The 16,332-nt window shown below is 50.2% G+C and overlaps 2 protein-coding genes across 2 annotated transcripts in view; one reads left to right on the forward strand and one right to left on the reverse strand.

Moving 5' to 3' along the window:
- The first annotated feature begins 1,058 nt into the window (after positions 1 to 1,058).
- ARPC5L (actin related protein 2/3 complex subunit 5 like) lies at positions 1,059 to 8,353 on the forward strand. The gene is made up of 4 exons (XM_041726633.1): positions 1,059 to 1,359; positions 5,358 to 5,430; positions 6,351 to 6,527; positions 7,805 to 8,353. The coding sequence occupies exons 1-4, from the start codon at positions 1,211 to 1,213 to the stop codon at positions 7,865 to 7,867; spliced, it is 462 nt and encodes a 153-aa protein (XP_041582567.1). The 5' UTR covers positions 1,059 to 1,210; the 3' UTR covers positions 7,868 to 8,353.
- Positions 8,354 to 9,536: 1,183 nt separating this feature from the next.
- Positions 9,537 to 16,332, reverse strand: part of GOLGA1 (golgin A1) — a 46,400-nt gene continuing 39,604 nt past the window's right edge. The window contains exons 18-21 of the mRNA XM_041724839.1: positions 13,871 to 13,930; positions 13,118 to 13,288; positions 12,564 to 12,650; positions 9,537 to 11,761 (exon numbers count right to left, since the gene is read on the reverse strand). Coding sequence (XP_041580773.1) covers positions 11,681 to 11,761; positions 12,564 to 12,650; positions 13,118 to 13,288; positions 13,871 to 13,930 — 399 coding nt within the window. The 3' untranslated portion in view covers positions 9,537 to 11,680. The remainder of the gene's footprint in view (positions 11,762 to 12,563; positions 12,651 to 13,117; positions 13,289 to 13,870; positions 13,931 to 16,332) is intronic.

Here is a 16,332-nt window from a genome sequence, read left to right on the forward strand (position 1 = left end):
AGCATCATAATCTGGCAATAATTTTTTGATCTGTAGACACAATTCAATGAGAAGTATTTGAAACAATAAAAACGAGTCCTATTTCATTAAGCCTTGGCCTTTATTAAAAAGAGTACAATTCAGGGGACCTGGCTGGCTGGCTGTACACCATGTGACTCTTTATCCTGGGATTGTAAATTCCAGCCCCATGATGGGGGTAGAGATTACTTAAAATCTTTTTAAAAAGGAAAATTATATGAAAACAAAGATCCAATTTAATCTAAGGTTAAGGCCGATTTTTTAATAAAGATTTTAATTTATTTATTCATGAGAGATACACAGAGTGGCAGAGACATAGGCAGAGGGAGAAGCAGGCTCACAGCAAGGGGCCGATGTGGTGTGGGGCTGGTTCCTGGTACTCCGGGTTCAGGCCTTGAGCGGAAGGCGGACGCTCGACCGCTGAGCTACCCAAGCATCCCATGGTTAAGGCCTATTAACAGAATCCCGCAGGCCACTGCCCAGGCACTCGGTCCTGGAACCACAGAGTCGTTCTTGCCCCTACCCTTCGTCACCCTGATCCCGTCTTTTCCCATCTCATACTTAGGTGATTCAGCTTCCCACCAGGATATGCCTCTCCAGCCGGAAATGACTTCTTAGCCTCCAGGACCTCGCCTTTTAAGTCAGGATGGTGACTTCAGGGTCATCTTTCTCTCCTCGCCCCCCACCTGCCAGGTCAGGTGATCATGACACTTGCGGGGGTGCCCGTGCCGCCTCAGTCTGGGCAGTGATGGCTCCACCCCGCTTCCGCGGCCGAGTCCGCGCAGGCCCCTTGCAGGGCCAGGGTCTCCTCGGGTTCAGAAAGGAAGCCGAGCACAGTTATGGCGTCCACGATGCTAGGCCTGAGAGGGGACGTAGTGCCCGCTGCTCAGATGGCAAGAATGAGGTTCCCCGAAGCTGAGAGCCCGACTGAGCGCTATCGGGGTAGTAACTAACAAGGGGATTCTCCGACGCTTCCAACCCCGCCGCCAGCAGGCTCCGCCCCTCCTGCCCGCCGACACTTCCGGTTCCGGCATAGCGCGGAAGTGGGCGGGCGGCGGCGTCTGCGCGCGGAGGAGCTGGAGGAGGCGCCGGGCGGCCGCTTCCCGCCCCCGATCCTGAGCCGGTTCCGAGCGGAGTAGATCCGAGGTCGGACCCGGAGCGGAGCCGGCTGAGCGGGCGCCGAGTCCCCGCCATGGCCCGGAACACGCTGTCCTCGCGCTTCCGTCGGGTGGACATCGACGAGTTTGACGAGAACAAATTCGTGGACGAACAGGAGGAGGCGGCGGCGGCGGCGGCCGAGCCAGGCCCGGACCCTAGCGAGGTGGATGGCCTTCTGCGGCAATATCCTTACCCAGCGCAGCGGCCCGGGGGTCCCTCAGGCCGGCCTCCCTACCCCTCTACTTCCCGGGCCCCTGAGGTCCGTTTCCCAAGTGCCTTCCGATCCGGCTCCTCTCAGGTTCCCTCAGTGCATGTATCCTCCCTTCTCTCTGACGCGGCCGCTCCAGTCCCCTTGTCCGGGCTCCGGCCTTCGGAGCCTCCTTCAGGAGCGCGGCCCCTAGACCCGGCTGGACCCGCCGGCTCGCCAGCCGCAGAAGCAGTCCCGACGCACCTGCAGCCCCGCAGGCCCCTCCACTCCTCCGCGGGGCCTGGCCTCTTTACTCCCCTTCTGTCTCCTCGTCCCCTGAGACTGACCGTTCCTTGGGCTCCCCCTCACTCCATCCCTCCCTTGCAGGAAATGGGGCCATTCTCGCGCCAGATGGGCGGGAGGGGCCGAGGGGAGTCCCGCTAAGTAATTGGGCTGCCTTAGACGGCTCCCGGGCACAGTCACCCTACGAAGTTAGGTGGGGGGATGGCTGAGGGGTAGGAAGGACCCAAGGGAGAAGGAGGGCTGCAGGCTTAGTCCAGCCCTAAGGTGAGAGATTGTGCATCTCCCACCCCAGCACCAGTCTGACCCTCCAACTTCATGCCACTCTTTTTCACCTGTTTTGTTTCCTGTGAACACCTTGGGCTGTGGACCCTGATGTCTTAGCCACGTTCCACAAGTGACTTTTGGCTCCTTCCCCGAAATAGCCTTCTTGTGCAGGAAGCAGTGGGGAAAGACTAGTAGTTTAGAGCTAAGAAAAACCAGACAGCATCAAGTGAAATGTAAAAGTAGAGCCTCATGACTGGAAGTGACTATTCTTGTGGCCACAGAAAGCAAGCATTTAGAAAACAAGATTAAAAATAGAGGTGGTTGTCACAGCCGCTTAGTCCCTTAGCAGTTTGAGCACAGGAAACTGACTTACTCTCACAGGAAGGATTTTTCTTTATTCAAATGGTGTTACGGGAAGTGCCTACCCCTCCCCCACACTTGCCAGGGCAGGGTTGGAGGCTCATGTGTATATAAATCAGGTTCTGGGTGTTTAATCAGTTGACTCAGCTTGGGAAGTCAGGCCCATGGACTACCTTAGGGAGGAGTCCTGCAGTGTTCCGCCAATGTGCCTTTGAAACAAAAACCTTCAGACTTTCTTTGTTTGAACAGGAATGTATTTTCAAAGGTGAGGATTCAAACTTGTATTTTCTGTGCTATCAGGATCATCTTATTTACCCCTTTGGTGAAATGGGGTCATGAGGATGACCCTCGTGAGGGAAGATTGATTCTGCATTCTGGTGCAGGACCTGGCTCATGGGCAGGCAGTACCAAGAAGGCTCCAACGTCAGGCTTCTGGCCCAGTACCATCCACAGATGGGGAGAACAAGGTCTGGTTATCTGCTGTCTTGGTCCTGGTGCTGCAGGGACTTGTTGAAGGTCATCTCTTGGTACGCCCTCGGACTAGTGATTGGTTCCTTGAGGCTGCTTGGAGGCCTAGGTTTAGCACATCCAGTTGGTGGCAGTTTCTCCACTAGTGACAGTGTCAGAAGCCTTGTTACCATGGACAGTATATCTCTTGGGATTGGGGAAAAGGAGGTTAGCAGGTGAGAACTGAGATCCTGGCAATTGTGGAGCCCAGGGAGGGAGGAAGAAGGAACTGGTATTTACTGAGTCCCTACCATGTACCAGTTATTGGACTTAATATTAGATCACTGACTTAAACTGTAGAACAGGCTTTTAGCAGTCTTAGAATAGAGACCAGAGGAGTGAAGATAGAGATTGATTGGTTGGAGTGGGGGAAGGTAGGGAGGAGAAGGCCTTTCTTACTGCCTTCGATAGGCAATCCAGTCATGGTAGGAATTCAGACAGATGAACTAGAACATGGGCCGTGTATCCACGCAGACTTCACTCTATGTGCTATGACCTCATACCCTAACTGAACCTCAGCATCCTTTTCTGTGAAAAGGAGGGGAACCATGGCCTTACAGCTTCCATGGGAGCATCACAACAACATTGCAGAAGCTTCACAGTGCTGGGCACACAGCAACTGTCCTAGACATGTAGCTGGGGTATGTGGGTAGAGGGACAGCAGGGGATTGTAGAAAAAGCTTGGCTCTGGAGTTGGGTATACCTGGGTTTGAAGGCCAGCTAGACAGCTTAGCTTTGTGACTTTGGCAGGTCGTTTCCTTTCTCTGAGTCTCAAATGCATCGCCTTTCAAATGAGAGTTGTTTGAAGTATTGAGATGACATGTGAAAGCACCTGGAACAGGAGCTGAAACCTTGTAGGGATTTTTTAAATATTCATTCCTTTTTTTCCTCACTGAAGAACCTTCTGGTCCTCAGGACTAGGGATCTGTCCAAAGCAGTGGTTTTGAACATTTTTGCACTTTTTCCCCCCCCTGAAGAAATTTGGCATTGTTTGGAGATATTTTGATTATCACAATGCTGCTAAACACCATGTCATGCAGACCTCACATCAGTTGTGTGGTCTAAAATGTCAGTGCTGTGGTTGAGAAATTCTGATCTAGAGGAGACGAGGGGCAGTGGTCTGTAGCCTCCACAGCCTGTTCTGTGAGCTGAGCACGGAGGCCACCTTGATAAATGCTATGCATTCCCTTTTCCCCAGATATCCCCCAAGCTGGTAAAGGCTCTGTATCCATCAACACTTATAGTGATTGCTTGGTACAGAGGTAACTAAAGCAGTGACTCTTTGCCCCTGCAGACTAGTTCACCTGCCCCTCCCCATCCATCTCTTGAATGATTTTGTTTTCCAGCCATACTGGTTAGTGAAGAGAGCCAGCCTACACTTATTTTAAACTCCCGAGTCTCTGTTAATTAATTGCTCTGGAACGCCAAATCAGAAAACAGTTCCAAGGTAGAAGTTATCAGTGGCTGACACCAGACTGGCCCTTGTCTGGCTGAGGAAAAGGAATTCCAAAGCCAGCAGATACAAGGAGTGGGCTGCCTCCATTGTGGAAGGTGCATCAGGGCCCAGCAGGGAGCTGGGAGCTCAGCAGGAGTGGCTCCTGGGTGGTGTGGGCCCAGCTTAGTCAAGATGGAGCCCGTATTAGGGAAGATGAGTCTGGGCTTTGCTCCGGTGGCTTTGTCTGTTCACACGTAGGATTTACTGCACAAACAGGAGTAGAGACCTGTTTGGGCAGAAGCCATTCCTTATTCTATTTTTGAAGCTTTTTGGCTGAAGCCAGTGTTGTAGATGAGGAAATGAAAGTTGGCTGATGTAATTCAGTTTAAAATAGGTGTCACCTTTGGGGACCTAACCCAGATTGTCATTTTCTTTTGAGTGCTGTGTATTCAGAACTCGGCAAAGAATGTGTCAAGATTGCAACTAAGGTTGAGGGGAGAGGGGAGGCTTGGCTTATATTTTGGGAAAAAGCTTTTAAATGAATAAATCTCCCTCTTAGTAGTTGGGACCTCACAGACCTGGATAGGTCTTGGAAGATAGAAGTTTTAGCACATCTTAATTTCTTTAGCAGCTTAACCAATGAAACAGTGGATAAAGAGGAGACCTCCATTTGTGCCTTTGTTCTTCCTTTTTGAGAATGAGAATGTGAGAGGGATAGTCTCACATCATTGTGAGGACACAGCAGGGCAGACATGGTGCCCAGTACCAAGCAAGTGCAAGTGAGCTCAGTCAGATTCTATTGCAGGTCACCCCCAGAGGGCACTTGCTTTGCTTCTGCCTTCCATGGTAGGGGAGAAGTGTCCAAATGTGTTTTGGGGGCAGCAGAACGAGGGACTTGCACAATTGGCAGAGGTGCTCTCTATTCTTTGTGTGGCTCAGGAAGGCTATAGGCTACTCTCTAAATGGGCTGTGGCCACCTGGAAGCTGCAATGAAGTGTGTGTGTGGGATGGTGGTGGATGTGAATGTCATTTGACTCTTCTCCTTTGAGCTGTTTTTGAAATGAGTTCATTAATAGAAGCGTGGACATGCTTGAGCCGAGCCATCCTTAACTGGTGGTGATGCACAGGGGACATGCTTCGGGCATTCCATGCAGCCTTGCGGAACTCTCCCGTCAACACCAAGAATCAAGCTGTGAAGGTAAAGGGGATCATGCTGCCGCTTTGCTGGGTGGTGCTCGCACCAGGGCTGTGATTGTCTGTGTCCGCAGCTGAGGGCTCCCTGGGGCTCCAGACAGCGTCTGTTTTGCGTCCACCTCAGTGAGGATCTACCAAGAGAGTGAGTTGGCACTGGGCAGTGCTTCCATAGAAGCCTCCTGGCACTCCTGACATCAAAACTGTCTATGTTTATAGTAAAAGCTCCCCAAAGAAACATTCACTCCTCCCTAGGGCCTCATGGGGGTGAGAAGTTGGCCCAGCCCTTACTGCTTAGCAAAACTCTAAATTAGCTTGCCACATGGGACTTAGCAGTGTTTCTGCTTTAAAGGTTTTTGAATAGGCTTTATTTGCATAAGGATTTTCAGTCAATATTTCCTGCCTTTTAAAAAGAAGGGGAGAAGATGCTTACTGCATCACAGCTGCGTAGAAGCTGTCTGAACTTGGGTTCAGGGAGAGGGGTCTCTCTGAAGCTGGGGTTTTGCCATCTTGTGACAGCATGGTGGTGTCAGCAGCGGTTGCACCTCCTTGGTGGGGGGAAATGGCCCCCGTGTTACTGGGGTGAGTGCAGAGGGAGGCTGCAGCTTTTCTTACACCTGTGAAGAAAATAGACGTGTTAAGAAAACAGCTGTGATCTGGTGGCATCTGAGGCCCGGCCCATGTCATAGAGGCAGGTTTCTCCCCAGTAAACCACTCACTCTCCCCCAGATTAGTGGAAGAATTTCTGAGCATAAAGAAGGGATATGTTGACATGTAAATAAATGAGAGGATTTGAGCACACTTATTTTGCAAGCAGCCAGACAAGTCAGAAATTGGTCAGTGTTTCTGAGAATTCTGACCAGTTGGTGGGGCATTCCTGTGCCTGGGCTTTGGCCCTGGGCATCGCTGCCTCCTTCTCCTTCACAGGAACGAGCCCAGGGCGTGGTGCTGAAGGTGCTTACCAACTTCAAGAGCAGTGAGATTGAGCAGGCTGTGCAGTCGCTGGACAGAAACGGCATTGACTTGCTAATGAAGTACATTTATAAAGGGTTTGAGAAGCCCACAGAAAACAGCAGCGCTGTGCTACTCCAGTGGCACGAAAAGGTATGTGAATGTACCGCCCACACAGGTGGCCTGCTGACCTGCCCCCACCCTGGGGTTCACGTGCACAGGCCAGAGGACAGTCTGAGAGGCATGAGAGAGTAAGGGGCTCCATGAACAGCAGTCTAGGACGACTCTGTTCACTCACTTCTTCCATAGAAGCACCTGGTAGGGTTCACTGGCTTTGGTAATTGGAATTGCTTTAGCTGCTGATTTATGCCAGGCGTGTCCTGGGCACAGGTGACTTGCATGGTGAGATAGACAGGGAGTCCCAGGTGGGAGGGAGGCAGGCTTGCTTGTGGCTAGGGCTTAGAATACTCTCTTTGCGTCAGCAAAGGCAGCTGCTCCCCATTGGTGGAGATGGTGGTTGGGGAGGGTCTCGGGAACGCAGGCTGAGCCCCCAGCTGCTGCTGGGAGCTTCCTGCTCTGGCCTCATCCTCACTAGGCCAGAGCAGGCAATGGCAGAAGCCTGGCTTTCACCAAATAGGGCCTTCAGCCACCTGAGGCACAAAAAGCTGTGCCTGTCCTTTGCTCAGGTCGATACAAGAGCAAGGCATTTCCTCTAGCCTATGTCCTGCCTGTGTGCCAACGTCCCCCAGCCCTGTAGAGGTACAGGAAGCTTGCTCATCATTATAGCAGACCAGGCTAGTACTAACACTGCGTCCTTCCAGAAGGCTTTTTTGAGTTTTGAGGGGTCAGCTACTTGGGCAGCCTCGGTGCTAGGCTCTTCTGGTGGCCTTTGGTCCTGTTGCTGGGTGTGCTGGGCCTGCTCAGCTGGAAGGTGAACTCGCCTGGGCTTGGGGAGGGTCTAGTGGCTGTGCTACTCGGAACTGAGCAAGCCCTCTGCATGGTGTGGAGGCCAGACCGTTTGGTCCCTGGTGCTGAGCCGCACTGACGTTTCTAAGGAGGGCCTGGGGAGGCAGCTGGAATGGGCTCATATCTTAAGTGTCCAGGGTAGTGAGGGCAGCCTGGAAACAGCGTCAGAAGGGAGGCTTGGGGGGAGCTGTGCTGTGTGTGTGTGTGCTTGGTAACCATGTTCCCAAGCCCAGTTTTGCTACTGGGAGCCAGCAGCACTTCAGGAGCCTTGGCTCCAGCTCCGTGCTTAGGATGTGGGCTCTCTTGCTACCTCCTAACTGCTCTTGCAGGAACCCATTTCCAGAGGATCGGTGACATGGTGGGACCTAGGTCCGGGGGTGCCAGTCCCATCTCCCCTGGCAAGCCGGGCTACCCCTTGGCCAGCCAGGTTTCATTTGACTCCTTTCCTTTTCCTGCCCCCACAGGCATTAGCAGTAGGAGGACTAGGCTCCATTATAAGAGTTCTTACAGCAAGAAAGACTGTTTAAAAAAAAAAAAAAAAAGGACTCATGTTCCCTTGAGAAGAATTTTGGATGCACAGGCTGATGAAGAAGGGATTGACAATGGACCATCTTCCTAGGAACTCCCAACTAAACTATTTCAGGACATGCATCCGCTGAAGTGTATTTTATTTTCGAGGTGGAGGGAGAAATTGTTTCCTAAATCCTTTGCAGGATCTGATAGTCTATGCCTTTGTCCATGAGTAACACAGAACTGACATTGTAACTGTCTACTGGAGTGGCTGGCCAGCGTTGGTCGGGTGTACCTGTGTGCTCTGCCTATTTCAAATGGGGGAGGGATGATTGGGCACATACAGATCCAAGGGCTGTGGTAAAAGGGAGAGCTTGTTTTTTTTGAAGTAGTAAAACTGAGGGTTTGTACAGACATCCCGTTTTCCCAGAGAAGACGGGCTCTCTTGGGTTCATTGTAAAGTGCCTGCTGCATCAATAAAGCTCTTGGCTTATTAGTATGTACTCCGTGGTGTGTTTCCTGTATGTAAAGTGAGTACTGAACCGGATGGTGGTGAGTGAGAAACTGATGTGGGGGGTGGATGTGCCCCTGTGGAGCGTCCCACCGCCCTCCTACCACACCGGTACCTCAGGCCTGGGCGCAGTGCTACTGGCTGCTAAGCAGACAGATTTTGCCAAGTAACTATTGGTTTTACTCCCTTGATTTGTATGTAATTTTGGAGCTTATTTAATAAAGTGCCAAACATTCAATAATTGATCTAGGCTTTAAAAGTCTTTAGTCTGTGTGACTACACTTGGTATCTTTTGGGAGTGTACCCCAGAAGGGCCTGGTCACCACCTCCTGGCCCTGGCTTGGGCTGTGTGGCAGGAACACTTACCGAGACGCTGACAAGTTTAAATACAGAAGAAACATTGTGTTTTCTAGCCACCAACAGCCAGCTTCTCTGAAGAGCAAAGATGTTTTTCTGACCTTTTCAGCACATGGAACTGCACTTTGCATCCTCTTTTTTTTTTTTTTTAGATTTTATTTATTTATTCATGCGAGAGAGAGGGGCAGAGACACAGGCAGAGGGAGAAGCAGGCTCCCCACAGGGAGCCCCATGCGGGACTTGATCTCGGGACTCCAGGATCATACCCTGGGCCGATGACGCTCAACTGCTGAGCCACCCAAGTGTCCCAGTTTATATCCTCTTAAAGGGCCCCACTGATGTGGGCCTTGGAGATAAGACATGGACCCAAGTGACACAATCCTTCCAATTCCTCTGCAGAAACCCCACCATTCCTGGGAAGTACCACTGGGCTGCTGGCTTCATTAAATCACATAGATTTACCTAAACTGGGGGATGCTTTCTGAAAGACAAGTGTTCTAGAGTTGTCTTATCCCCCTTCTGGTACTTACTAGGTTACTGGTTTTTCATAAAAGGATATACTTAGGAGCAGCCAGATGGAAGAGATGCACTGGGGAGTGTAAAGGGGAAGGACACGGAGCTTCCAGGCTCTGAGCATGCAGCCCTCCCCAGCTCTCTGCTCACCAACCCACAAGCCGCTGTCCCCACACCTCTGCTCACCAAACTGGAAGGTCTGTTCTGTAGTCCATGAAGTTTGTCTTGGAGTATTAAATACGAGGCACAAAGTACTAAATGTCATTGGTCAAATACACCAAACTATCAAGTAAAACCCACTGTAGTTGCATATGGATTAAAGAGCTTTAATCAAAAAGTGACACCACAAATGAATTTTCTACAGCAGTCTTAGATAATACAACTCCTAGTTACAACACGGAGCGATCCAAATCCAATGCTCATATAAAGAGGCTATACATACTGTCTCTTACAACGTTTTATACAAGTAAAAGTGCATTAAATCACTTGGAATATTTACTCCATTCTTCCTCTTAAAGCTGAAGGAAATTCAACATGCAGGAGGAAAGCCTAATCAGAATGAATCCTCCCGAAGCAAGTCCAGGCTGAGTGCTGGCCCCACAGCTACACCTACAGCTGCTGGGGGATGTGGGTGGGGCAGAGGGAGACCAGCTCCGGGGCTGGAGAGGCCACAGCAGAGTGGGATGGGGCTCCCACCACAGGGTCACAGCTGTTGTGGGCAAGCCCTGAACCACCCGATTTGGGGATTCTCCTGGAACAGCTGGAAAAGCTACCTCTTGCCAAAATTATAGAACAGAAGGAATTCCTGTCTTGTGTCCCCACAAGATAAATGCAAAATAACATTCTAAGCAGAAGAAAGCCATCTGCGGGGAGGAGCCACGGGAGGAGGTAGGTAACTGGACAATGGGTTGCTCAGGTGGCAGAAAGCCGAGCTGGGATGATGGGGATGCTGCCCTTCCCTGGTACTTCTAGGTCTGTGGAAATGTAGTACTTTAGCTCTGCAAATCCTTGTTTGCCTGTGAGATAAAGTTTGTATATTTTAACCCTAAGCATTTCTGAGAAACAACTTTACATCATTGGATAACTGAAAATAAATTTGGGAGCTCCAGTTATTAACTCACCTTTTTATTTAACCAGTGCAACTTATATCAAATGGAACCAATTAACATTCTCTCTTTGGATTCCATACTGTGGATTATCTAAAATAATAAAGCAAGTTGTCACCGGTCCCTACCAGAGCCACCTGCATGCTGTCCAGCACTGTAACCAGCTGGGGGCTGTCTGGAGGCCGTATCTGAATGCAGTGTCATCTTAAATATGCAGGGGGAGGGCGAGGGCGAGGGCGGAAGGTGGTAGCTCCACATACAAGGCAGACCACTTCCCAGGTTTTGGTCAAGGATGGGGGAGGGACAGCTGCTGCTTCCTCTGAGTGGAGCAGACTGTCCTTAACCATAGCAGACATGTGATTAGCATTTGCTCAGTCTTCTACCAGAATTAAGAGGGAAGCAAATGAAACACCACCACTGCTTCAGAGGGAAGCAGAGACCACAGAATGCTAGTGAAATTTTAAAAGGGAAAGGAATTCTAATCTTAGAAATAATTTCCACCCGATGCTCTGATTTGCCTTTAGGGACACCAGTTAAATGGATTTTTATAATACAGAGACATGTTTATAATAGCGAAGAACTTTAGCTATAAAAAATAGTTTAAAATGGTTTACCAGCAACCTATCCATGACAAGTACATTCATTAAAAAGGCAATTGAGTGTATTTGGTACTAAGGATCTTTTTTTATATATTTGCTAGTTTTTTTCAGTAAAATGAGATACTGCCAGAAAGTTGCATATTCATTAATCCACACTGGCCCCAGAGTACCTTAAAGATGTACACATCCCAAGTTCTGGGTGGTTTGAGAAACAAGGTGAAATAATGTTTTCTGGAGAGGAAGGGTTAAAAAGCCTCTTCTATCTCATCTGAACCCAAACATGCTAACAGGGAAGGGGAATTTTGGAAAGCCACCCCAGTGAGTTGGCTCTCTGTGGCACAAGCAGGTGGGTCTGCTGGGCACCGCTTCAAAGGGCCTCATCACCACAGGATGGGTCAGGTGCCTCTTCTCTGACAGATGCTAATGGCTTCAGCTCTAAGGCTAACACAGAGGACTCAGGTGCAGAGGGGTGCTGGCCAGAGCTGGAATTTTAGCAGCGCTGTGGAAATGTGGGTAGTGCCGGGACCCTTCCGTTTGGTGAGCACAATGACACAGGATCAGCCACCTCCTCAAGTTCAGATCAGTCTGTTGGGAAGGGGGCCTTTAAGTCTTGTAAACAATGTTTGGACGCTTGTACAAAATACTGCAGTTACAGTGATTAAAAACCCACCCAGACTGGTGTGTCAGTGTTCTTTTCACAGAAAAAGTGTCATTGCATGGAGCTCCGCCTGTCGGTACTTCCATCTAGGACCATGGGATCCGAGGGTTGGAGATGGATGGCCGGATGCTGCCCTTGGGAGCTGGCTTGGACCCAAACCAAGACATCTGTTTAAAACAGAAAGGCTCCTGAGATGAGCATCAGGATTAGGTGCAGAGGAAGCTGAAGGCAACCCCCTCCCCATCCTGGAGCCGCCCCTGTGGCCCTTGAGGCCCTACGAGGCCTGCCATGAGTTCCGAGGCCTGCCGTGAGTTCCGTGGTGCAGACGCTGGTTGTGGGAACCAGCCTGCAGGGCCTGGAGCCCATTCTGACTATGTGAAGGGAACCAAAGAAAACAGAGTAGTGGAAGAACAAGGTACGGGAATGCAGGTAATTCTGCTTTAACAATTTCTTTTTGTTCTATTACTTCGGCAGGTACTTTCTGAATCTTTTATTTATTTATTTTATTTTTTTTTTAAGATTTTATTTATTTATTCATGAGAGACAGGGAGAGAGAGAGAGAGGCAGAGACACAGGCAGAGGGAGAAGCAGGCTCCACACAGGGAGCCCGACGTGGGACTCGATCCCAGGTCCCCAGGACCACACCCTGGACTGAAGGTGGTGCTAAACCGCTGAGCCACCCGGGCTGCCCTGAATATTTTATTTTTTTAAAGGTCTGGATGCTGGACCAGACCTGGACCTGCAGATGTTAGGACTATCAGTGAAAATGCCTTGGAAGACATGAAGCCTGTTGGTGGAGCCCACAGCACAGCTGTGTGTGCATAAGGCACGTCCTCAGTACGTACCGCTGGGAAAGAGTTCACCGTGGACGCCGCCAAGGCAGCTCTGTGGGCCAGCTTCCCCGCCACTGCCGCTGCTGGGCTTGCGAACGACAGTTTCTAAGTGCCAGACGGCAGGCCGGAGACCTACCTTATATTCCAGGGTTTCTTTGAGCATGTTCTCTTCCTCTTGCGAGAAGTTCAGCAACACAGACACAGCTTTTATAAGGTGAAAAGCCTGTAAGAAAGTAAGTTTTGCTGCCATGGGCCTTGGTGGTGGCGGAGGGGGTGGTCAGAGGTCTAAATGGCAGTGCTTCCTGGGTCTGCTCCCAACTGGAGGGCAAAGTTGGGCTTCCTCAGTTCTGACAACAATGACCGGTTTTCTTCCCTCCATCTCTTCCTCCGGGAACTGGAAGATTCCCAGGACATCCACAGCAGTTCCCCTGCTCTTCAGCAGGATGGAGGAATGCGGGGCAGGTTCAGCACCCAGCCCACACGGCCTCCCAGGAGCCAATCCCCTTCTCAGTCCCCCTGTTTGCTGCAATGAGGTCAGTGCCAGCTGTAGAAATGACCAAGTACCCACCCTGGCAGTCAGATCAGACCGTGTGAGAGGAAGACAGACATGGACTTGGTGGGAAGCCAGGAGAGGCTGGGACGAATGAGCCAAGCTCTCAGTACCCAAAAGGCAACTCACAAGCCCTTTACCTCAGATTCTCGACAGGACATGAATTTCAGAACCACGTGTTTCAGGTATTCAAAATTGATCTCGCGGGCATCAGTCAGGTCAGTGTTATTTGTGACAGAAGGAGCCATGTTTGGCATCTCAGGGCCAGGCTTCTCCCGGACTTCAAAGAGCTCATTGTCAGGTCTGATTTTCTGAAAGCCAAATGGAAAGATGCTACGTTGAACCCCTCGTGACAGGTCTGAAAATCTCCTGGGAGAGTCAGCTGGCCCTACCTGTGACCCTCACTGCTCCTTCACGTGCCCTGCACACAGTAGCAGGAGGGAGCCTCGCCCAGGAAGGAAGAAGGCTCAGCCCCTGGGGGGGAGGGGCTCTGAGAGGAAGGACAGAAATCATCTGGGGGAGTTCGGGCATTTCCTTCACCCTTATCAGGACATGTCTGGGGCAGTGAGCACCCCCAAAAGGGCAGAGGCACTGCTCTCCTATGTCTGGGCATGGCACTCTGCTGTTCACCTGAGGTGCATACCTCAATGACTTCTCAGGGCACAGACGGGCTTAGAGAAGGATGGCAGTGCCCAAAGTCACAAAGCTACTTTTCAGAGGCATGTTCAAACTGGCAGAGCCATTGTCCCACCAGCTAACATCTGGCTTTCCAGAAACCTCTTGCAATCATCCGAGGTGGGGGCATGGGGCGAGCATCACCAGGCAGCAAGGGACCCCAGGAAGACCAGAGAGCCAGCGAGGGCACAGGCTGCAGGGACCAGAGGGGTACTTACCAGTTCCTTCTGGAGAGTCTTTTTGAGTTCCAGCATCCTCTGCTGCATCTGCTTTATGGTCTGAGACAAAGCCCCATCCCAGCAAAAAGCCACTCATTAAATGCACATCTCACCACCTTTAAGGTACAAAGGACGACAGAACAGACAGCCACCCCCTTGGAGCCCCATGCACCTGTTCTTGTCTCCTGAGAGGCTTGTGTCGTCACACCTGTGTGCCTGGGGCTCTTCCCCTTTCTGGCTGCTTTGCTTGCACATGCTCTCCAAGCCCCACAAAGGCCACTGTCACACACCACCTGTGGAGCGCTCAGGCCCCAGGGCTGCCCCAGCCTACCCACTCAGGACTGCTTCTGGTGCTCGCTTCTGTTAGGAGCGCAGCTGGAAACACCTCCGTACAGTCCACTCTGTCCTTCAGAATTCTGTTTATGTGCCCTGATCCCACCACTGCTCTCCTAAGACATCAGCATTTTTAATGTATGTGTAAAAGATCATGGTTTTTCTGTCCTTATCTATTTTTTAATTTTTCTTTATTTTAGTGAATTTAATTGATATTGAGCCATAGTGTGATTTATTCCATACCCTAGTAATCATTAGAAAGACTAACCTCTGCTTTCCCAATGAAAGCACATACTGTATAATCAGCAATAGTGGAAAAAAATGTTAAACGTATCTCCAGAGTCTCACAACTGTAACATATCAAAATTAGTTTTTCCTGTGGACTTCCTGTCCATGTCCCCAATCTTGCATCAAGTTGCTAGAATTTTGAATAGGGTTTTAATTTATCAGAATTTTCACACCTTTCCACAGTTATTTTTTTTAAGATTTTTATTTTATTTATTTATTCATAGAGACACACAGAGAGAGAGAGAGAGAGACAGACAGAGGCAGAGACACAGGCAGAGGGAGAAGTAGGCTCCATGCAGGGAGCCCGATGTGGGACTTGATTGCGGGTCTCCAGGATCACGCCCTGGGCTGCAGGCGGCGCTAAACCGCTGTGCCACGGGGCTGCCTTTTTTTTTTTTTTTTTTTTTTTTTTTTTTTTAAAGTAAGCTGTATATCCAATGTGGTGCTTGCACTCAAGACCCCGAGATCAAGAGTGGCAGGCTCCACCAATAGGGCCTGCAAGTGCCCCCTTGATTTTAACTTTTATTTTTATTTTTAAATTTTATTTATTTATTTATGAGAGATATATATATAGAGAGAGAGGCAGAGACACAGGCAGAGGGAGTAGCAGGCTCCATGCAGGGAGCCCGATGTGGGACTGGATCCCGGGACTCCAGGATCAGGTCCTGCTGAAGAAGGGCTAACTGCTGAGTCACCCGGGCTGCCCTGATTTTAACTTTTAATGTGACAGTAATTCCAGGGAATGCTCCATGTCTAAAAATGGGACTGAGCCTCCCTTTTTTTTTTTAAGATTTTATTTATTTATTCATGAGAGACAGAGAGAGAGAGGCAGAGACACAGGCAGAGGGAGAAGCAGGCTCCATGCACCGGGAGCCCGACGCGGGATTCGATCCCGGGTCTCCAGGATCACGCCCTGGGCCAAAGGCAGGCGCTAAACCACTGAGCCACCCAGGGATCCCCGTGAGCCTCCCTTTTCAAAGTGGCAATCAGCTTTGCTTTCTCCCGAGGTATATCCACAGTTTCTCCCCAGAAATGAGATGGCTCTGTCAGGGGCCCAGCTCCTGTCAAGCACATTAAATGGCCTCCAAACACACCCTATTTTACAAGTGGTAATGTGTTGTTTCAATCTGTTATTCTCTTGACTGACCATGAGGCTGAACATTTACCTAGAAGTACATTTGCTATTTTATGTTACCTGATTTTCTAGGTTTTTGGCTCACTGATTAATTCGTCTAACAAATACTGATTGAGTCTCCACTATGTGGTGGACAGTGACCTAGAGGCTGGGGAAAAGCAAAAAGCAAAACAAGAAAAATACCTGCTCTCAGGAGGGAAAAGTGTCAATAACCAAACTTTCAGTATATCAGAAGGTATTAAGAAGCATGGAGAGAAAGAGGTAGGTCAGGGGACAGGAGGTTCTGAGATGAGGGCTGCCAGTGATAGCACGGAGGCCTCATTGACAAAAGGATACCATAAAGGAAGTGACGGAATTGCAGGAAGAATCTTCCAGACAAAAGGCTCAGCAAGTGCAAAGGCCCTGAGTCAGGAGGGTGCTTGGTATTCACAGAAAGGCAAGGCCGATGTGGCTGAGGGGGAGTGCTGCAGGTGACAGAGGGGGCACAGAACAGGGTACCAAGGGGCCAAAACACACAGGGGACCATGCGCCACCGCAAGGACTTGGCTCTTACAGAGAGATGGGAAGTCATCAAAGGGCTGGAACCAAAGGGTGACAGGGAGCCAGTCAGAAGCCCAACACCAGCCTGTAGGGGAGAGAATGTCAACCCGATCTTGGGTGGCAGCAGTGGTGGGAATAAGGAGCAGCTCATTTGAGGTGTAGTCTG

This window comes from Vulpes lagopus, chromosome 12, assembly GCF_018345385.1.
Source record: "Vulpes lagopus strain Blue_001 chromosome 12, ASM1834538v1, whole genome shotgun sequence".
NCBI classification, from domain to species: Eukaryota; Metazoa; Chordata; class Mammalia; order Carnivora; family Canidae; genus Vulpes; species Vulpes lagopus.